The sequence below is a fragment of the Jaculus jaculus genome, chromosome 5, assembly GCF_020740685.1.
Source record: "Jaculus jaculus isolate mJacJac1 chromosome 5, mJacJac1.mat.Y.cur, whole genome shotgun sequence".
Taxonomy (NCBI): Eukaryota; Metazoa; Chordata; class Mammalia; order Rodentia; family Dipodidae; genus Jaculus; species Jaculus jaculus.
In genome coordinates, this window is record NC_059106.1 from 46,180,047 (window position 1) to 46,201,261 (window position 21,215).

Genomic DNA, 21,215 nt, shown 5'->3' on the forward strand with positions numbered 1-21,215 from the left:
TAGAGGTCCAATACTTCCCAGGGGCCTCGGTCCTCCATGTGGCCAGCCTACTCATTCTCCACGGCACAGAATGCCTTTACTTCAGGGTTCCCCACAGGACACCCAGGTGCAGCTCCGGAATTTTGAGGTATTGGATGGGGGTGGGGGAGAATGAAAGTCAAGGGACCCATGGCAGACAGGCCCCGGGATTGACCCCGTCATCCCGCCTGGCCTGCAGGTGGCGCCAGAGCTCAGGATCAAAGCAGAGCTGAGGGTCGTGGCAACTGTAGCAGGCTGCGCTTCCGGACAGCAGGGCACAAGACGCCAAAACTGCCACCGCACCCAGCCAGCCAGACACTGAGTATCCTGGGGAAGGATCTGGGTGCTTCAGAAGGGCTAGGGATGCCAGGAGACAAGAGACCCAAGCCTGGCACACCCTTCCACCTTCTCCCCCACCCACCAACGATGACAGAGGCCAGTCTGCCAACAGGGCCTGGAAATGACCCAGGAAACCACAGACCAATGACTGGTGATCAGTGTCGTCCTGGCCATGGAGGACACGAAGCAGGCACGAATGAAGAGGGCCACCAAACTTCTTCCTCCTCCCCACACCCCTCCAGTTCTGGGCCCAAGACAGCAGATGTCCAGATCTGATACAGGCCCTGTGCGACCACCACCGTCATGCCCCAGACAGCAAGGAGGACGGATCTGAGCTTAATCGCTGGCTCAAGAAAGGCCTGGAGGGCAGAATTCCCATCCCCAGCCCTGTTCTGGCCTCTGGGCAGCTTGGGTGTCGTCCGGCGCCAGGCCCAGCCAGCCTCTCCTTAGCCTCACAATCCCAGGCTTTGTCCTCCGGCCTGCCTAGACCCAGCTGGCTCTGTACCAGCCCGAGAGCCCCTGGAAACCCGAGCCGCTGGAGTGCCACCAAGAACTTTTCCAGGCCAGGCCGGAGGCCCTCGGGAGAAAGAGGAGGATGGGAAGGGCGGAGTGGTGCATTCATCCAGTTATCTATTCCTTCCTTCTTTGGACAAATAATATTTATTGAGTGCCCACTTTAAGGTGGGCACAGTGCTAGGTGCGAAGGATTCAGCAGCAGGCCCAATGCCCCATCAAATCGTACATTCTAGAAACAGCTGCCTGGAGATGCGGCTGAAAGCAATCGGACATTAAGTCAATATATCCCTTTCTCCGTGGGGTCCAGGCTGGCACAAGGGGCAGGAGAGAGGCAGTGCCAGGTGTGGGCAAGGCAAGTAAGGATGCTACTAAGTTAAGGCCTGTCTAACCCCCCTCCCCAGCTATTATCCCTTTAGGGCGCCTGGGGGAGGAGGAGGAGAAGGAGGTCCCTCAGGGCTCCACCCACACACTGCTGTTGGTCACCCGTGCCCCGAACCAGCCCTTCCAGTAGACCGAGTCCTGGCCCCCGTGCTCGAAGCGGACGAAACGGACGCCTGGCCCATATTCAGTGAAGGTGTGGGAGATCTGGGGGGGTGAAGGAGGACTGAGTCAGCCTCAGGGTTCTGAGACGCCCCCCTGCCACCCTTCTTGGGAGCCAAAAACCCATGGGCAGCTCCGATTCTCTGTGGCAGTGAGCCTCCCACGTAGGCACTGGATCACTTCTACGAGCCCCGCCCCCAGGCGCCTGCAGGCTCACCTCCGTCCAGCCACCATCCTCGCTGTCGGGAGGCACGGCCACCTGTCCGCTGTTGAACTCAGCCAGAACGTCCTCGTGCTCCGACAGCAGCCTCACCGTCAGCTCGTAGAGACAGCCCGCATCCGTGCGCCCCGAGTACCTGCAGAGAGACCGCGCCACGCCCTGGGGACTCACCTACCCATCCTGATCCCCAGCCCACAGCCAAAGCGCTCTTCCGCCCAGCACAACGTCCTTGCTGGGACAAGTGTCCCCCATTTCAGATTCAGAAGCTGAGATCAGAGAGGGGAAGGGACTGGCCCCAGAGACAAGCGCCAAGACTAATCCAGTACCACCACACTCTGGTCACACATATGGGAACATATATGTATATGTATTAGAGGGTAGGCAGGCCCTATCAGTAGCATTCTTGCCTTGCTATACACGTGCACACTCAGACAGGAAGGGGCTGGAGAGATGGCTCAGCGGTTAAAGTCGCTTGCTTGCAAAGCCTGACTTCCAGGGATTCAATTCCCCAGTACCCACATAGAGCCAGATGCACAGTGATGCATGCACCTGGAATTCATTTGAGGTGGCAAGAGGCCCTGGTGCATTCTCGTTCTCTCTCTCTCCTCATAAATAAAAATATTTTTTAAATAAAAAACATGAGTTCCCACCTTTTCACGAGAGCCAGGAAGCTGCCGACCCTTGCAGATCTGTGGCCCCCCCCCCCCAGAGTGGCCACAGCACTAGAGCTGAGCCCCCTCCTTCCCCTGCAGTCTCACCACCCTCCCCCCCCCGCCCCCAGGGTGCTCACCAGTCCTTCACCACGATGGCCGGCTGGGTGGTGTCCAGCAGCTCCTCCCAATAGCCCTCAGCCTGCAGATCTATGACCTGCGCTTTGCGACACCACCTGGGAGAACTGGTGTCAGAAAAGCCTGGATCCCCCCTCCTTTGTTCCCCCTCCCCACGCCCCTTCTCCTTACTCGAAAGAGGAGGCGAAGTACTTCTTGACGCTGTCATCGTGCGTGAATTCCACCCCACTGTCTCCGGGCAGTTCCTCCACCCTCCAGCCGTCCCCACCGTGCTCCACGTCGCACCAGCCCTCCAAGTCCTCTGTAGGGACACGACAACCCTGCCCTGGTCATGCAGCCCCTGCTAAAGCCGTGGCAGGACTGGCTCTTGCCATGACAGTGGTGTGGGGGTGGGGTGGCGCAAGGAGGATGGAGGATGGGACGGACGGTGAACGTTTCCTCACTCTCCCCTCTCCCTCCCGGGCAGGTCGTCCGCAAGACCTGTCCCGTTTCATGTCGGAGACATCCTGAGACAGAGACTTCCAGGGAGCTACGGCTGTGTGCAGTATTCCCCGGGTGTGTGTGGGGTGGGGGTGCGCTCCGAGCTGGGCGCTGCACCAGAGCTCAGATGTCATGTAACCTGGAAGCGGGTGGCACTCGGCTCCGTGTGGCCGGCCGGGGAGGCCGACGAGCTCCCCCGGGCACGCGCGCTCACCTTCCCCGCACGGGTTACGCAGCAGGTTGCGCCGCCGCTTGCTCAGGAAGTAGAACTGCTGCCAGTGGTCGCGCTCGTCTTCCGCGCCGCCCTCGGGCACCAGCCCCTCCTGCTGGCACTTGAGCAGCCACAGCGGGGCGCCGTCCACCAGCTCCTTCCAGCGCAGGCACACCAGGCGGCAGGCCTGCACCAGCTCGGCGGCCGGCAGCTCGGCCAGCACGCGCAGCAGCAGCGGCTCGGGCAGCTCGGCCAGGTACGCGGCCGCCTCCGCCTCCGCCTCCTCCGCGTCCCCAGGCCGATCCTCCTCGGCTGTCGCCTCCGAGCCCGCCTCCTCCTCCTCCGGCTGCTCCTCCGGGCTCACCTCCTCCTCCGGCTGGCCCACGCTTTCTACGGGCAGAGGAACCAAGGGAGGCTGTGACTGTCCCAGACTGCCCCCCCACACACACTAATACCACCACGCTGCAGATGCGCCAGCACCCACGGGTGGAAACCAGAGTTTCCCAGATCCAGTGGAGCAGGGCCACACAAGGCTCCCTTAGGTCACAAGCTCCCTTAGGCCTCCAGGCAGGTCTCTACCTGAGCAAAAGCCAGCAAAATCTTGGAATTACTGATGGATGGGCGTGTCCTGATGTGTCACACAGACTCCTTCAATCCTCCTAGAGTACCCTCCCAGATCCCTGACTCCCTCACCTTCCGGAAGCCCTCCTGGACAGCCTCCTCCTTAGCATAGCCCCCATAGCCTCCACAGCTCAGAGGCATTTAAGGGCTTCTTAACTTTCCTCCAGAGTGCGATCATTTGATAAGCACTTCTGTGTGCAACAGACTGACCTCACTGAGCCAGGCCTGACAAAACTCCCTCCCCAGGGCCTAGCACCCAGTGCTCAGTCAGGAGTCCTGTTTACCAGGTACTTCGCAAGAGCAAGGAGCGCTCCTAGCATCTGAAGTGCTCCTCGGATCCTCACCCCATGTCTTCCAGGTTAGGACCATGACATTCCCTGTTTCACTGATGAGGAAACTGAGGCACAGAGAGGAGACAAGGCCTAGAATTACATAACTCATAAGTAGCTGGGAGGCTGTATTGGACTCTCAAAGGCAACTTTAATGGCCACAGTGTCATCAAAGGACTTCACTGGGGGCTGGAGAGTTGGTTTAGTGGCTGAGGCACTTGCCTGGGAAGCCTAAGGACCCAGATTCAATTTCCCAGAACCCACGTAAGCAAAATGCACGTGATGGTGGTGGTGCATGCGTCTGGAGTACAATTGCAGTGGCTAGAGGTCCCGGCGCTCCCCCTCCCTTAATTGTTTTCTCGAGGTAGGGTCTTGCTCTAGCCCAGGCTGACCTGGAATTCATTATGTAGTCTCACAGCAATCCTCCTACCTCTGCCTCACCAGTGCTGGGATTAAAGGTTTGCGCTGCCATGCCTGGCAATAGCAGACCTTCCTGAACTTCAGCTAGGCACTGAGATAAGTGCCTGTAGATTGTCTCACTAAATCCCCAGAATACTCCATGTGTCCCCTTTTGTAGATGAGCCTAGTGAGAATCAGAGAGGTAAAGAAACCTGCCTGAGTCACAAGGCTGCAGGAAGGGACCAGCAGAAGTGTTCCTCCCTCCTGGGCTGGAGAGATGGCTCAGCGTTTAAGGTGCTTGCCTGCCTAACAAACCAGGTTCGATTCTCCAGTACCCACGTAAAGCCAGATGCACAAAGTGGTACATGCATTTGGAGTTCATTTGCAGCAGCAAAAGGCCCTAGCACATCCATTCTCATTTTCTCTCTCTCTCTCTTCCTGAATAAATAATAAATGATGAGGGCTGGAGAGATGGCTTAGCAATTAAGGTGCTTGCATGCAAAGCCAAAGGACCCAGGTTCAATTCCTCAGGACCCATGTAAGCCAGATGCACAAGGGAACACACACATCTGGAGTTCGTTTGCAGTGGGTGAAGGCCCTGGTGCACCCATTCTCTCTCTCTCTCTCTCTCCCTCTCTCTCCATGCCTATTTCTGTATCTCAATCCCTCTCTCTCTCTCTCAAATAAATAAATAAAAATAAATTTTTTTAAATAATAAGTAATGAATGTCAAATATATGAAGTGACTTGCCAAAGGTTTTACTGATAATATTAGGGTAGGAGACATGGGGACCTGAGGAATCACTGTGGCAGGAATGGACTGTGGACCCAGCCATCACCAGCCAGCCAGTTTGCTGTATGAGCTGGAGATGCACTGACAGACAGGGTGGTTCACTGGGTATTTGGGGGAGAAGACCTCTTCACTCCTCTTTTCCCATCCTGGCCCTCAGTTTCCTCATCTGTGAATCAGGGTAATCATTGTGCCAGGCCATCGGGCCAATGCAGAGGCTTATCCTCTTCCCGCAGAGGGGCAAGGGCACTCTGCACTGTAAGGTGTGGGCAGCTGGACATCACTTGGCTCCCAGCCATCTCTTCTGGGCCATGGAAGCCTTGAGTAAGCAGATACTAGTCCCACTGAAGGAGGGAGAGCCAGTGGGGAGGGGACCACGCCACTTTGGGTGACAGGGGCTAGATAGGAAGTCCTGAGGACTGAGCCATGGGAAGCCAAGAGGGTGGGGGAAGGAAGCCTAATGTTGAGGGAGGAGACCGAAGGCAGGGCTCAGACCCTCAAGTGCCCCCCCCCCCCCCGCCCACACAGTCAGGCCTTGGAAAGCTGAATCGATGATGAAGAGATGAAAGAGTTGACCACTTTCTCAGAGCCCAGAGTACATACTGAGTGTAATGAACAGTGAATCCTATCAAACACAACATTTTCCCTGCATTGTTGCCATTTTGATCACATTTTTATGATGTAGGGGTCTACCCCTCTCTCTTGACAATTAGAAATTTGAGGCCCAGAGAGGTCTAGCACTTCTTCAGGTCACATCGAAGAGCATGGGGAAGGCAGAGAAGAAATCGCCTTCCCATCCTGCTGCCCTTAGCGCTCTGGGGAGCTGGGCCCAGTGTCCTCACTTTTCTACCACCATCCCCGCCCTGCCCTGGCCCCATGGACACCTGATGCTCCCCCGAAAGGTGCACCTCACCAGTCCCCCACCCCTGGCCCCGAGGCTTGGCACTGAGGCCCCAGATCCAATTACGATCCCTTCGCCTGCTCCCTCAAACACAACTCTCCACATTGTTGCGGTAGGAAAGTCATCTGGCCCCAGAAGCTGCCCCTAGGCTGGTTCACTCAGCTAGGTTGGGTCCTGCCTGGAGTCCAGAGACTATGTGGGCCGTGGGGAAAAGCAAGAGCCCATTTGGATCCCTGTAGAGGGAGTTGGTGGGGGCTGCAGAAGCTGAAGAGTCTGTGCTGGAAGAGTAGGCTTGCCCACCAGGGTGTGCACATCAGTTCTCTCGCCTCTCCCCAAGAAGTGCCCACCCCAGCTAGGACTAGTGAGGAAGGGTTGGAGATCATGATAAGCAGGTCAGCTCCTAAGCCTGACTCAGCAGGCAACTCCTACAGGCCCAGCAGAGAGCTGGAGGGTGTGGGAGGGTCTTTGGTGCCAGAAGAGATGATTGGGCAGTCCTGGGGTACCCAGAGCATCTGTCAAGAGTGGGCGCCCAACTTCCTCAGTGGTAGCTTGATCCCCACGGGGCAGCCCACCACCCAGGTGAAGGAGGGAGTGCTACAAGGAAAAAGGGTGAGTGAGGAAGGGATAAGCTCCCAGGAACCGGCGGAGATTCAGGAGGCTCAGTACCCAGAGCTAGCAGACGCAAGAAGTTAAGGAAAGCAAAGGTTTTGCAGACTTCCCCCGTCCCCAACCCCTCCGAGAAGCCGGGAGCCTGAGATGTGGGAGTCCTCCGATGCCATTTTGGGGACTGGGGCATCCTCCTCCCAGCCTGTCACTTCTCCCTCCACACCAAGACACCAGGCAGAAGCCTGCGCTCCCTGGATTATCTCTAGGGGCTTTGCTGGCGTGAAAGTTTGCGCGCGAGCTCGAGACGCCCCTGGCGCTGCGAGGACCCCCGCACTGGAGCGAGCTGGACCGGGTGGCTGCTACCTGGATCACCGTCTCCGTCCATCGCTGTGGAGCGCAGTCGCGAGAGGAGGAGCGTGAGCGCTGCAGACGGACCGTGAGGCCCCAGGCGACCGCGAGTCCAGGCACTGCCCGCTTCTGCCGGGTCCGGGGCGCCGCGCCTCTTAAAGGCCCCGCGCGCCCCGCCCCGCCTCTGCCCGGAGCCGGGCCGTCCCGCAGTCCCCGCGGCCAGCCCAGGCTGTCTCTACCAGGCCAGACCCAGGAGGTCAGGAAAGGTCAGCAGGCGGCTTTGGAATGGGAGGTGAGGTCCGATGTGAGGTGTCTCCCGGCTGGCTCCGAAGGTGGCCCCTGCGGGATGCAGAGGGAGCGGGGAGAGTCTGGGTCACGGAGGGTGCGGGGCACTACCCCAGGAGCCCCCATCACAGGTAATTTTCCTATGCTGCGGTGAGGGGTGTGGTCTGGGTCGGGGGCGTGGTCTGTGTGGTGGGCGGGATCTGATTGTCGGGGGCCGGGCCTCATGCTAGCCACCAGGGGCCCTGGAGGCGCAGGTCAGGGCGGCGGGGCCCGAACGCACGGCGCATCCGAGCGCAGGTGACCGCGGGAGGGGGCGCGCAGAGCGCTGGGGACGGGGCGCGGCGGAAGGGGACCTGACGGCCGGGCTTCGCGATCCGGGTCGCGCCGCAGTGCACCCAGGAAGCGCCTGTGCCGACCGGGCCCAGGCCTCAAGGGCTTGCCTAGGCTACGGGGTCGGGGAGAGATCATGAAGCGGGGGCGAGGGTTGAGCTCGTTATTGATGCGCAAAGGTCGGGGTCTCGATGTTTTTTTGGCTGGGAAGGGGGGAGGTGGCGGTGGGGGTTGTCTTAAAGCACAAAATAGCAAAATGGGAGGCCGCAGGCATGCTCAGAAGTCTGGAGCTGGGTCCTAGCCACAAGAGTGGGGGTGGGGAAATAGGGTCCTTTCCCATCGCCCACCCTCTTTCCGTCTCAAGGAGGCGGCTCTTAGTCTCTGAGATCTTGAGATAATCACTGGGTTCTCTGGACACCCGTGAGAAATAGTGGTAATCTTCCCCATCTTCCCTCCCCCCCCCCGCCCCCTTACCTGGTCTGGAGGAAGAATGACGATGAAGAAGGGGGCAGGATCTGCAGGACCAGGCGGTCGCACTCCCCGCCCCCTTCCCCCCCCCCCCCCGCAAAGACTGTTGGCTTATTGAAGATTGGCCTCCTCTTCTGTCTGTGTGACCTTGCTCAGCCCCTTAGAGGCTGTCCTTAGGCGCCAGGGGAAACAGTGAGGGTCACCTTAGACCGAGTACGTTTATGTCCCATGCTCCTTGGGCCGTCCCTCCCCTCCACGCACACGCACACGCACACGCGCATATATGCACCAGTGGCCCCTGGAGGGAAGGACAGCTCGTGGCCCCACGTGTAGAGAAGGACGCTGGATGCTGCTGGGATGGGGGAACCCTCCCTCCCCCCCCCCCCCGTTGCAAGTAACAGGTGCTGGGGAGATGGCTGGCAGTGGAGCATAGCTTTCCAAAACCACAGAAGGACCCTCGAGCCTCCCCCATGGCCGTGGGCAACATCAACGACCTGCCCGAGAACATTCTTCTGGAGCTGTTCACGCACGTGCCCGCCCGCCAGCTGCTGCTCCACTGCCGCCCGGTCTGCAGCCTCTGGCGAGACCTCATCGACCTGGTGACCCTCTGGAAGCGCAAGTGCCTGCGGGAGGGCTTCATCACCGAGGACTGGGACCAGCCTGTGGCCGACTGGAAGATCTTCTACTTCCTGCGCAGCCTCCGTAGGAACCTGCTGCACAACCCGTGTGCTGAAGGTGGGTGCAGTGGGGGTCTGCTGCGCCCAGACACGCCCAGCATGAGGAAACTAGCGAGCAGAGTTGTGTACTTACTGTGAGCCAAGCCCTCTCACAATAACTCAGAGATAGGGACTATTCCTGCACCCACTTTTCAGAGGGGCAGACTGAGGTCAAGAGTGGTGTTTCCCAACGCTGAGGTTGTGGCGCACGTCTTTAATCCCAGCACTCCAGAGGCAGAGGTAGGAGGATCGCTGTGAGTTCAAGGCCACCCTGACACTACATAGGTCAGCCTGAGCTAGAGTGAGACCCTACCTCAAAAAACAAAACAAAAAAGAAATAAAAGATTATTTGGGGGCAGGGGTGTTGGCTCAGCAGTTAAAAGTGCTTGTTTGCAAAACCTGCAGGCCTGAATTCAATTCCCCAGTACCCACTTAAAGGCAGGTTCCCAACATGGCTCAGAGGCAAGGGGGGCTGGTAACCCCCCACACACATTCTCTTGCCAATAAATAACTAAATATTTAAAAAAAAAAAAAAGGTTATTAAGGGCTGGAGAGATGGCTTAGGGCTTAAGCGCTTGCCTGTAAAGCCTAAGGATCCCAGTTCAAGGCTCGACTCCCCAGGACCCAAGTTAGCCAGATGCACAAGGGGGCTCACGCGTCTGGAGTTCCTTTTCAGTGGCTGGAGGCCCTGGCGTGCCCATTTTTTTGTTGTTGTTTTTTGTTTGTTTGTTTGTTTTGTTTTTTGAGGTAGGGTCTCACTCTAGCTTGGAATTCATTATGTAGTCTCAAGGTAGCCTCGAACTCACGGCGATCCTCCTACCTCTGCCTCCCAAGTGCTGTGATTAAAGGTGTGCGCCACCACGCCCGGCCCATTTTTTTTTCTCTCTCTCTCTGTCTGTCACCCTCAAATAAAAATAAAAAAAAAAAAGGTTATTAAGGCTACAAAAGTGAATTTCAGGTCAGCCTGGACTAGAGTTAAACCCGACTTTGATTACCTGCAACCCCACTAAGGAGCGTCCCCAATGGAATGGGGACAGAGACAAGGGAAAAGAGGGTACCAACACATGATGTATCCATACGAATTATCTTGTTAATAATAATAATAACAACAACAACAACAAACATAAAAAGTGATTATTAGTTCTCAGGTGGGTGTGGTAGTACACACCCATAATCTCAGCTGGGCATGGTGTGGCGTACCTGTCATTCCACATTCAGGAAGCTGAGGCAGGAGGATTATGATTTTTTTAAATATTTTACTTATTTATTTATTTATTTATTGGAGCAGAGAGAGAGGCAGATAGAAAGAGAGGATGGGCACACCAGGCCCTCCAGCCACTGTAAACGATCTGCAGATGGACAAGGTGGTGCCACCTTATGCATCTGGCTTACATGGGTAATGGGGAATTAAACTGCTTCCTTAGCAAGCACTGTAACCACTAAGCCATCTCTCCAGCCCAGGGTTATGATTTTGAAGATAGCTTTGATTATTTCTCTTAGGGCCTTTGCTAGATAAGGGAATGGTGGCCAGTTAAAACAAATTGTGCCCAAGACACTAATTAGAGCCACATTCTGTTGTCCTCGTACACCGAAGTCAGGCTGGACCTGTAGAGATTGTCTCAGAGGATAGAGAAGGTGTTGGCTGTGGACAATTGGGAGATTCCCTCTGCTTTCCAGTGTGGTTCAGGAATGGATAAAACCCAGCGCTTCCGGTCACCTGAACCCCTATGTCCCCCCTTGTGCTGTCTCTTGCTGGTGAGTTACACCAGAACAGGGAGGGGTCTTGTCTGTTTCATGGTCAAAACTCTGGGCTGACATGGTGAGAGCAAAAAGGCAGGCTAAGCAGAGCCTGTGGAGGCTCCCTCCATTCCATCCTCGCCATCATGCTGTTGACCTTCACCGGCCGCCTTCCATCCCTACAGTCACGCTCTTGACTGCCAGCCAAATCTAACCACAGGGTTGAAAATAGTTTTTGGGTTTTTTGTTGTTGCTGTCTATTTTATTTGTTTATTTATTTATTTATTTATTTAAGAACAACAGAGAGAGAAAGGCAAATAGAGAAAGAATGGGTGCGCCAGGGCCTCCAGCCACTGCATACGAACTCCAGACACAGGCGCCCCCTTGTGCATCTTGCTAACGTGGGTCCTGGGGAATCAAGCCTCGAACTGGAGTCTTTAGGCTTCTCAGGCAAGCACTTAACAGCTAAGCCAGCTCTCCAACCAGGGTTCTTTTTTTTTTTTTTTTTTTTTTTTTGAGTGGAGGTAGGTAGAGTCTCACTATAGCCCAGGCTGACCTGGAACTCAGTAGTTCCAGGCTGGCCTTGAACTCACAGCAGTCCTCCTGCCTCTGCCTCCTGAGTTCTGGGATTAAAAACGTGTACCACCCTGCTGGCTTAATAGTTTTGGGGTTATTTTTTTGTTTTGTTTTGCTTTTGGGGATTTTACTTTGTTATTTTTTTATTTTTTTGTTCATTTTATTTATTTATCTGAGAGTAGCAGAGAGAGGAAGAAGCAGATAGAGAGAGAGAGAGAGAGAGAGAGAGGGCTTCCAGCCACTGCAAATGAACTCCAGATGCATGCGCCCCCTTGTGCATCTGGCTAACATGGGTCCTGGAGAATTGAGCCTTGAACTGGGGTCCTTAGGCTTCACAGGCAAGTGCTTAACCACTAAGCCATCTCTCCAGCCCTTATTTTTATTTTTATTTATTTATTTATTTGAGAAAGAGACAGATAGAGAAGGGGTGCTCAGGGCCTCCAGCCACTGCAAACAAACTCCAGATGCATGTGCCCCCTTGTGTATCTGGCCTACGTGGGTCCTGGGGAGTTGAACCTGGGTCTTTTGACTTTAAAAGCAAACACCTTAACAGCTAAGCCATCTCTCCAGCAATATACACACACACCCTTTTTTTTTTTTTTTTCTGGTTTTTTGAGGTAGGGTCTCACTCTATCTCAGGCTGATCTGGAATTCACTGTGTAGTCTCAGGGTGGCCTTGAACTCATGGCAATCCTCCTACCGCTGCCTCCTGAGTGCTGGGATGACAGGCGTGTGCCACCACACCAAGACTTTTGTTTGTTTGTTTTTGAGGTAGGGTCTCACACTAGCTCAGGCTGACCTGGAATTCACTATATAGTTTCAGGCTGGCCTTGAACTCACAGTGATCTTACCTCTACCTCTCAAGTGCTGGGACTAAAGGCATGCGCCACCACACCCGGCTTTGTTTTGGTTTTGTTTCTGGTGTTTGTTTTTCCAGGTAGTTGTTTAAAAAAAAATGTTTATTGGGCTGGAGAGATGTTTCAGTGTTCTTGCCTGCAAAGCCTAAGGACCGGGTTCAATTCCCCAGTACCCATATAGGGCCATATGCACAAAGTGGCACATGTATCTAGAGGCCCTGAGGCCCTGGTATGTCCATTCTCTCTATATCTCTAAAAAATTATCTTAGAGCCAGGCATGGTGGTTCACACCTTGAGTCCCAGCACTTGAGAGGCAGAGGTAGGAGGATCATTGTGACTTCTAGGCTACCCTGAGACTAAATAGTGAATTCCAGGTCAGCTTGGACTAGAGTGAGACCGTACCTTGAACAACAAAACAAAAAAATATTATTTTATGGCTGGAGAGATGGCTTAGCAGTTAAGGCGTTTGCCTGCAAAACCAAAGGACCCAGGTTTGATTCCCCAGGACTCACGTAAGCCAGATGCACAAGGTGGCACATGTGTCTGGAGTTTGTTTGCAGTGGCTGGAAGCCCTGGCGTGCCCATTCTCTTTCTCTCTTCCACTTTGTCTCTTGCTCTCTCAAATATATAAGTAAAATTTTAAAAAATTATTTTAGCCAGGCATGGTGGTGTATACATTTCATATATTTTTTATTATTTATATTATATACATTTGGTTCTTCAAGGTAGTGACACACTCTAGCCCAGACTGACCTGGAAGTCACTATGTAGTTTCAGGGTGGGCTTGAACTTGTGGCGATCCTCCTACCTCTTTTCTCCTGAGTGCTGGGATTAAAGGCATTCACCACCATACCTGGCATTTTATTTATTTAATTTTTAAAATTTCATTTATTTATTTGAGAGATTCTAGCCATTAAGCAATCACCCCAGCCTCAAATACCCATGCTTTTAAGGTTTTTTTTTTTTTTTTTTTAAGTGGCTGGGGAGATAGCTCAGTAGGTAAGGTGCTTGCCTTATAAGCAAAAGGACCTAAGTTCAATTCCCAGAACCCATGTGAAAATGCTAGACTCAGTGGTATGCACCTGTGGGGTGTCAGAGATAAGAGATTTCTGGAATTTGATGGCCAGCCAGTCTAACCTAACAGTGAGATACCCTTTCTCATAGGAGGTGGCCAGTGTCCTTAAGGCTATACAAGGTTGTCCTCTGACCTCCACATACACTAGCATACACATGCACACACACCTGCTCATGAGAGAATGATCAAACACACACAGACATTTAAAAGAAGCAGGGGTTATTAAAAAAAAAAAAAAAAAAAAAGAGGCCAGGCATGGTGGTGCACACCTTCAGTCCTAGCACTCAGGAGGCAGAGGTAAGGAAGATTGTTGTGAGTTTGAGGCCACCTGAGACTACGTAGTGAAAAGGAAGAAACAAACAAGGAGATAGGGAGATTGCTCAGTAGCTAAAGGCATTTGCTTAAAAGACTACTGGCCCACATTCAATTCCCCAGTACCCATATAAAGCTGGGTGCAAAGTGGCACTTGCATCTGTGATCCCAATGCACCTATGACCCAGAGCACCTATGGCAATGGGAGGCGCAGCCAGGAGAATCTGAAGCTTGATGTTGGTTTGCAGCCTGATAGTTCCTTACAGCAGCAACAGAAGCTAGAGCAGACACCTCACAGTTGTCCTCTGACCACCCCCCCCCCCCCACATGCTGTGGCATACACGTCCATACACACAAAAAAAAAAAAAAAATTAAAAATTAAAAAGAAACAAAGGGCCAGGCGTGATTGTGTATGCTTTTAATCCCAGCACTCAGGAGGCAGAGGTAGCAGGATCACCATGAGTTCGAGGCCACCCTGAGACTACATAGTGAATTTCAGGTCAGCCTGGGCTAGAGTGAGACCCTACCTCGGAAAACACAAACAAACAAAGAAACAAAGGGCTGGAGAGATGGCTTAACGGCTAAGGCACTTGCCCGCAAAGCCTCAGGACTCATGTTTGACACTCCAGGTGTCATGTAAGCCAGATGCACAGTGACACAAGCGCACAAGGTCACACATGCACTCAGGGAGGCACACGCATCTGGAGTTCAACTGCAGTGGCTTGGAGGCCCTGGTGTGCCAATTCTCTCTCTCTCTTTTTTTTTTTCTCTCTCTCATTCTCCTCACTCTTGCATTAAAAAAAAAAAAGTCAGTCTGTTGGGCTTGCCTCAAAAAAATAAAAAGAAACAAAAAAATGTGTTAGAAACAGCACATGGCCCACAAACACGAAAATATTGTGGCAATTAGCAAAAGAAGTTTCCAAGCCCCTTTTTTTTTGTGACAGGGCCTTGCTATCTCACTATGTAGCCCAGGCTGGCTTTGAACTCACAATAGTCCTCCTTCCTGTCTCTGCCTCCTCAATGCTGGGATGACAGAAGTGTACCACCACACAAGGCTTAGCCCCAATTTTTATTTTTTTAATTTTTATTTGAGCGAGTGGTGGAGAAAGAGGCGGAGATAGAGAGAGAGATAGAGAGAAAGAGAGAGAGAGAGAGAGAGTATGGGCATGCCAGAGCCTTCAGCCACTGCAAATGAACTCCAGATGCATGCAACAGCTTGTGCACCTGGCTTACATGGGTCCTGGGGAATCAAACCTGGGTCCTTTGGCTTTGCAGGCAAATGCCTTAACCGCTAAGCCATCTCTTCATCCTTTCAAATTCTTGACTCTAGTTTACAGAGAAAACCAAGGCTCAGAGAGGGAAAGCAGCCTGTCAAAGACTACATAGCCATTATTGCAAGAGCTGATAGAAGATTCTGGTCTTGGGCTGGAGAGATGGCTTAGCAGTTAAGACACTTGCCTTTGAAGCCTAAATATCCAGGTTTGATTCCCCAGTTACCACATAAGCCAGATGCACAAGGTGGCACATGCACATGGAGTTCATTTGCAGTGGCTAGAGGCCTTAGCACACCCATTCTCTTTGTGTGTGTCTCTCTCTTCCTGTCGCTCTCACTCCCTTCCTTCTTCCCTCTTTCTTTCTCTCTCAAATACATAAATAAATAATAAAAAAAAATTAAAAAAGAAAAAGGGAAGATTCAGTTCTGTCTGCCAGAGCGTTCAAATCACCTTTTCTCTAGGTTTTTCAGTGGAAGTCCCTCCCTTACCCATGCCCAGGCCACATGCAGCCCTAAAGCAGAGAAGCACTGTTGATTTATGTGCAATGACAGAAAGCATAGGACTGGAGGGCAGCGCTGAGATCCCAGAAGAGGAGGGGGAGGTGCATGTAGAAAGTGTCATCAAGGCCCGCCCTGCATAACTGCCTCTGCTCTCCCCGCAGAGGGATTTGAATTCTGGAGCCTGGATGTGAATGGAGGTGATGAGTGGAAGGTGGAGGATCTCTCTAAAGACCAGCGCAAGGAATTCCCCAATGACCAGGTCAAGAAATACTTCGTGACTTCCTATTAGTAAGATCTGGGGTCTCAGTGGGGGCGGGGGGGGTGGAGGGAGCCCAAGTTCCAGCATCCGGGGCTTCAGGGTCTTCAGGGTCCAGTGCTGAGCCCCAGCCCCTCCCCGTACCCTTCCCCAGCACCTGCCTCAAGTCTCAGGTGGTGGACCTCAAGGCTGAAGGGTACTGGGAGGAACTGATGGATACCACTCGGCCGGACATCGAGGTCAAAGACTGGTGAGTGCCTGGGGCGAGGGTCTGGGGAGGGCTCTCCACTCAGGAGCCCCACCCCCACCCTGCCCCCCCATCACCAAGATCTTTAAGGATGCTTCCATGTGCCTCCTCCTGCAGGTTCGCAGCCAGGCCGGACTGCGGGTCCAAGTACCAGCTGTGCGTGCAGCTCCTGTCGTCGGCACACGCACCTCTGGGGACCTTCCAGCCAGACCCCGCAACCATCCAGCAGAAGAGCGATGCAAGGTGGAGGGAGGTAAGTGGACCTGGCCCGGCGGAGGGTGGGAGGTGACCCCACACAGGCCTCAGTTCAGCTTAGCCTACCTTCACTTGGGCTTGTGTGACCTGGGCAACTTAGTGAGACACTGCCTCAGAATTTTTTAAAAGCCACAAAAGGGGGCTGGGGAGCACTTTTCCCACAAGCGTGAGCACCCGAGTTCACCCGAGTTCAACCCCCAACACCCACATAAAAACCTGGGCATGGCTGCATACCCTTGTCACCTCAGTGCTGAGGGGGCGAAGCTAGGAGCATCACTGGGTTTCCCTGATCAACCAGCGAAAGTGAAAACTGGGGAGTGCCAAGCTCATTAAGAAAGCCTATCTCAGGGAAACCAAATGAAAGAGGGACATAGGAGGATACCTGATGTCTTCCTCTGGCCTCCGCACATGCGCCCACATCTGTGCACACAGGTACATAGGTCACACATAGTACACACATACCAAAGTGTGGGTAAAAAGAGGGCTGGGGGGCATATAGTTAAATGGGAGAGTACTTACCTAGCATAATCCTCGGTTCAATCATAGAAAAAAATGTAAAATCAAAAAACATGCTTAGGGAGGCTGGAGGGATGCCTTACTGGTTAAGGCGTTTGCCTGCAAAGCCAAAGGATCCAAGTTCTATTCCCCAGGACCCACGTTAGCCAGATGCACAAGGGGGCGCACACATTTGGAGTTCATTTCCAATGGCTGGAAGCACTGGTGCGCCATTCTGTATCTCTCCCTCTTTCTCAGTCAAATAAATAAATAAAAATAAAATATTTAAAAACATGCTTAGCGGCTGGAAAGATGGCTCACTGGTAAAAAGCACACACTTGAAAAGCCTGGTGGCTCAAGTTCAATTTCCAGATACAAAAAGCAATGCAATCATCTGGTGCTTGCAACAGCAAGAGACCCTGGTCTTCCCATACCCACCCCTCACAAATACAAACAAATCAAATAAACATGTTCAGGGGGCTGGAGAGATGGCTTAGTGGTCAGAGGTGCTTGCTTGCAAAGCCTGACAGCCTAAGTTCAATTCCCCAGATGCACAAAGTGGCACATGCATCTGAAGTTTGTTTGAGGTAGCATCTCACTCTAGCCCAGGCTGACCTTGATCTCACCCAGGCTTGTCTTGAACTCACAGTGATCCTCCTACCTCTCCTCCCGAGTGCTGAGATTAAGGGCATGTGCCATCATGCCCGGCTCTTTTATTACTACTATTATTGTTTTATTTTCTTGTTTGTATGTGTACGCACGTGCGTACCATGTGTGAACAGGCACATCTGTGGAGGCCAGAGAACAACCTAGCGGTGCTGGTCCTTGCCTTCCACCTTGTTTCAGACAGACGAGCTTCAAGATTCTCTTGACTCCACCACCAAGCTGCCATAGGTGGTAGGATTACAGATTCATGTGCTGCTTGTAGCCGGCTCCATGTGGGTTCTGAGGAGCCAGACTCCACCCAGGAGGTTTGCACAGCAACCAATTTTTACCACTGAGTCATCTCCCCAGTTCTGCTTAGGAGTTCTCAAATGTGCCATGCATTTCCAACTTGAGGCAATTTCCACTTAAGCAGGCTGATTTGGACCCCATCATAAGCTGAGGGCCAATTGTGTTATCTACACTGGGTCAAACTTGTCTTTTTTTTTTTTTTTAATGAGAGAGAGAGAGAGAATTAGCACACCAGGGCCTCTAGTCACTGTAATCAAACTCCAGATGCTTGTGCCACCTTGTGCACATGCATGAACTTGCACGCTTGAGTCAACTTATGCATCTGGCTTATGTGGGACCTGGAGAGTCAAACATGGGTCCTTAGGCTTCGCAGGCAAGTGCCTTAACTGCTAAGCCATCTCTCCAGCCCAAACGACTTTTTAAAAATTATTTTTACTTTATTTTTATTTATTTGAGAGAGAGAGAGAGAGTGGTTATGCCAGGGCCTTTGGCTGTCACAAACGAACTCCAGACATATGTGCCACTTTGTGCAACTGGCTTACATGGGTCCTGGGGAATCAAATCTGGGTTCTTTGGCTTTGTAGGCAAGCAACTTAACCACTAAGCCATCTCTCCAGTCCCAAACATTGACTTAAAAAATTATATTAATTTATTTAAGAGATAGAAAGAGGGCTGGAGAGATGGCTTAGCGGTTAAGCGCTTGCCTGTGAAGCCTAAGGACCCCAGTTTGAGGCTCGGTTCCCCAGGTCCCACATTAGCCAGATGCACCAGGGGGCGCACGCATCTGGAGTTCGTTTGCAGAGGCTGGAGGCCCTGGTGCGCCCATTCTCTCTCTCTCCCTCTATCTGTCTTTCTCTCTGTGTCTGTTGCTCTCAAATAAATAAATAAATAAAAATTTTTTAAAAAAAGAGATAGAAAGAGAAAGAATGAGCATGCCAGGGCTTCAAGCCACTGTAAATGAATTCTAGATGAATGCATCACCTTGTATATCTGGTGTTATATGGGTACTGGGGAGGTGAGCTTGGGTCCTTAGGTTTATCCATGCAAGTGTCTTAACTACTGAGACATCTCTCCAGCCTACAAACATTGACTTTTTTGTGTGTGTTTTTTTTTATTTTATTTTTATTTATTTATTTTTTTTTTTTTTTTGAGGTAGGGTTTCATTCTAACCCAGATGTTCACTATGTAGGTCTCAGGCTGGCCTCAAACTCACAGTGATCCTCCTACCTCTGCCTTCCAAGTGCTGGGATTAAAGACGTGCCCCCCCCCCACACACACACACCTGGCTGCTCCATCTTGTTTGAGACAAGGTCACTTGCCACTGCAGATGAGTCTGACCCATGAGTGACTTTACATGGGTGCTAGTGCTTTGCAAGTAAGTGCTTTTAACCACTGAGCCATCTTTCCAGCCCACGTGTTGTCTGTATCTTTTTTGTGTGTGTATGGGCCTGGGAATGGAACACAGTGTCTCACACGTGCTAGCCCAGTACTCTACCACTGAGGGCAGAAACAAAGCAGGGCATGACCGCTCATGCCTATGATATGTCAGCACTCTGGAGGCTGAAGCTGGAAGATCACCATAAGTTTGAGGTGAGGATGAGCTGCAGAGTGAGCTCCAGGCTAACCTGGCTACGGAATGAGACCCTGTCTCAAAAAACAAGAAAGCTAGATACAATTACCTCAGTTCACAGCTTGACCCTCAGCCATGTTGCTGCCATGGGGAAGTAGCTTTAAACAACATGTAATTACTGTTCCAATAGAACTTTATTGGCAAAAGTAGCATTAGGCCAAGCCCAGTCTTACACAGGCACAATCTGATAGGATTATAGTGAGAGCATCCTAAACCAGCAGCTCCAGGAACACTTGAACACCCAGTAAAAGCCACTTGTTTCTAGGACTGCAGAGCAACTTTTTAAAAAAAAAAATTATTTATTTATTTATTTGATGGCGACGGAAAGAGCAAGAGAAAATGGGCGTGCCAGAGCCTCCAGGCACTGCAAACGAACTCCAGACACATGCACCCCCTTGTGCATCTGGCTAACGTGGGTCTTAGGGAATCGAACCTGGGTTCTTTGACTTTGCAGGTAAACACCTTAACCGCTTAGCCATACCCTCAGCCCCAACTTGCTTTTTATGTTGTCAATGTTTCTGTTTCATTTTTGTGTTTAGAGACAGGGAGGGTCTCACTCAGTAGCCCAGGCTGGTATTGAATTTAAGATAATCTTCCTACCTCAGCCTGCTGTGAGCGCTGGGATTACAAGTGCAAGCCACCATGTCTGCTTTATTTTTATCTAATGTTAATTAATCTTAGAAGTTTTACTTATTTATGCATGCATGCACGCATGTATGCGTGCCAAGGTCTCTTGCAGCTGTAAGTGAACACCAAACACATGCACCACTTTGCATTCAGCTGTATGTGGATGCTGGGCATTTGAACCCAGACCGGCAGGCTTTGTAAACAAGCACCTTTAACCACTGAGCCATCTCCTCAGCCTCTAATTTGAAACTAATTTTAACTAAGTATTAGCCTCACTTCCCCAGTGGTGGCCTCATTGAACCTCTGTGTTATCTGGCAGCTTCTAACCTTTTCTTTGGGCCCCATGATAATCCTAGATTTGGCTCCATTTTATGGGTGAGGAAACTGAGGCACAAACAGCCAAGATGACCTGCCCCAAATCACAAAGCTCAGCCCAGAACTCCACCTGGTGACCCTGGTCCAACCCCCAAGGACAGAGCAGCTGCCATCAGGACCGGCCCCTTGACTGCTCCTCTCCCTCTCCTACGCCCAGGTCTCCCACACGTTCTCCAACTACCCACCCGGCGTCCGCTACATCTGGTTTCAGCACGGAGGCGTGGACACTCACTACTGGGCCGGCTGGTACGGCCCGAGGGTCACGAACAGCAGCGTCACCATCGGGCCCCCGCTGCCCTGATGCTCCCTGAGCCCCTAACCTCTGAACCCTGACTGGTAAATGTCTATCAGAAGAGGGTGGGACTTGGGAAGGGGAAGTGGAAACCAGGCATCCTCAGACTTTGTAGCTTGTTCTTACCCCCAGTCACCTCTTCCTTGTGGAGCCTCTCCGTCTGGGTTGCCCCTGCCACCCTACATGAGTCCCTGAGAGTCTCAGGGAAGGGTCCCCAAGCCTAGATGCCAGCCCAGATCTCTCTCCCTACCCCTACCCTGGACCTTTCTCTGGGTTGAGGGTCCCTAGTACAGGGACAGGCAAGATGTCTCGCGGGTCTGGGGACTGACTGCCTCTGAAAGTTCAGGCGCCAAGAAGCAGATGTAGTGGTAGGAGGAGGGCCCTACCAGCTATGTGTGCGACCTCTACCCGAATCAGAAGACAGAGCTCCGGCCCGGGATGGACAGGCAGACCTGGGGTGAACTGGGGTTCAGAGTGGGTGTGAACTGCCCTAACCATCAGTGAAGCCTCAGAAGCCAGATGAGAACAAGATGAGGGCAAGGCGCCCTGGAGGGACCCAGGGAACCCTGATCAAGGAGACACGGGGTGGGAGCAGGCAGGGGACAGGATGGGCCCCGATTCTGAGAACCAGTACAAAAGAGCGAGGTAGAGGGCCCCAGCTGGGCTCCCTTTGACGTGCAGTATAACCCCCACCCCCTATGCCGTTCCCAAGATGCCCCTGCCAGAGTCCCACTTGTCATTCTCCTTTATTGAATACAAATAAAAGGTTTCCCATCCAGCCTGTGCCCTGTAGCTTTGGAGGGGAAGGTGAGTTCATGGGAAGCCCTACCTGGCCCTGCAGAGACAATC

General features: G+C 52.5%; 2 protein-coding genes across 3 annotated transcripts; one reads left to right on the forward strand and one right to left on the reverse strand.

The window, feature by feature from the left end:
* Nucleotides 1–998: 998 nt before the first annotated feature.
* Fbxo2 (F-box protein 2) lies at nucleotides 999–7,573 on the reverse strand. The gene is made up of 6 exons (XM_004657643.2): nucleotides 7,121–7,573; nucleotides 3,116–3,502; nucleotides 2,593–2,722; nucleotides 2,424–2,519; nucleotides 1,631–1,769; nucleotides 999–1,458 (listed from the first exon to the last, which is right to left on the reverse strand). The coding sequence occupies exons 1-6, from the start codon at nucleotides 7,140–7,142 to the stop codon at nucleotides 1,324–1,326; spliced, it is 909 nt and encodes a 302-aa protein (XP_004657700.1). The 5' UTR covers nucleotides 7,143–7,573; the 3' UTR covers nucleotides 999–1,323.
* Nucleotides 7,556–21,144, forward strand: LOC101599855 (F-box only protein 44). 2 transcript variants are annotated; one of them, XM_004657641.2, is made up of 6 exons: nucleotides 7,556–7,687; nucleotides 8,638–8,923; nucleotides 15,397–15,523; nucleotides 15,646–15,741; nucleotides 15,856–15,991; nucleotides 20,232–21,144. In XM_004657641.2, the coding sequence occupies exons 2-6, from the start codon at nucleotides 8,659–8,661 to the stop codon at nucleotides 20,373–20,375; spliced, it is 768 nt and encodes a 255-aa protein (XP_004657698.1). In that variant the 5' UTR covers nucleotides 7,556–7,687; nucleotides 8,638–8,658; the 3' UTR covers nucleotides 20,376–21,144. The 2 variants fall into 2 exon arrangements, with proteins under 2 accessions (XP_004657698.1, XP_004657699.1); XM_004657642.2 differs by lacking the exon at nucleotides 15,646–15,741 and having other exon boundaries at nucleotides 15,397–15,494.
* The last annotated feature ends 71 nt before the right edge of the window (nucleotides 21,145–21,215 follow it).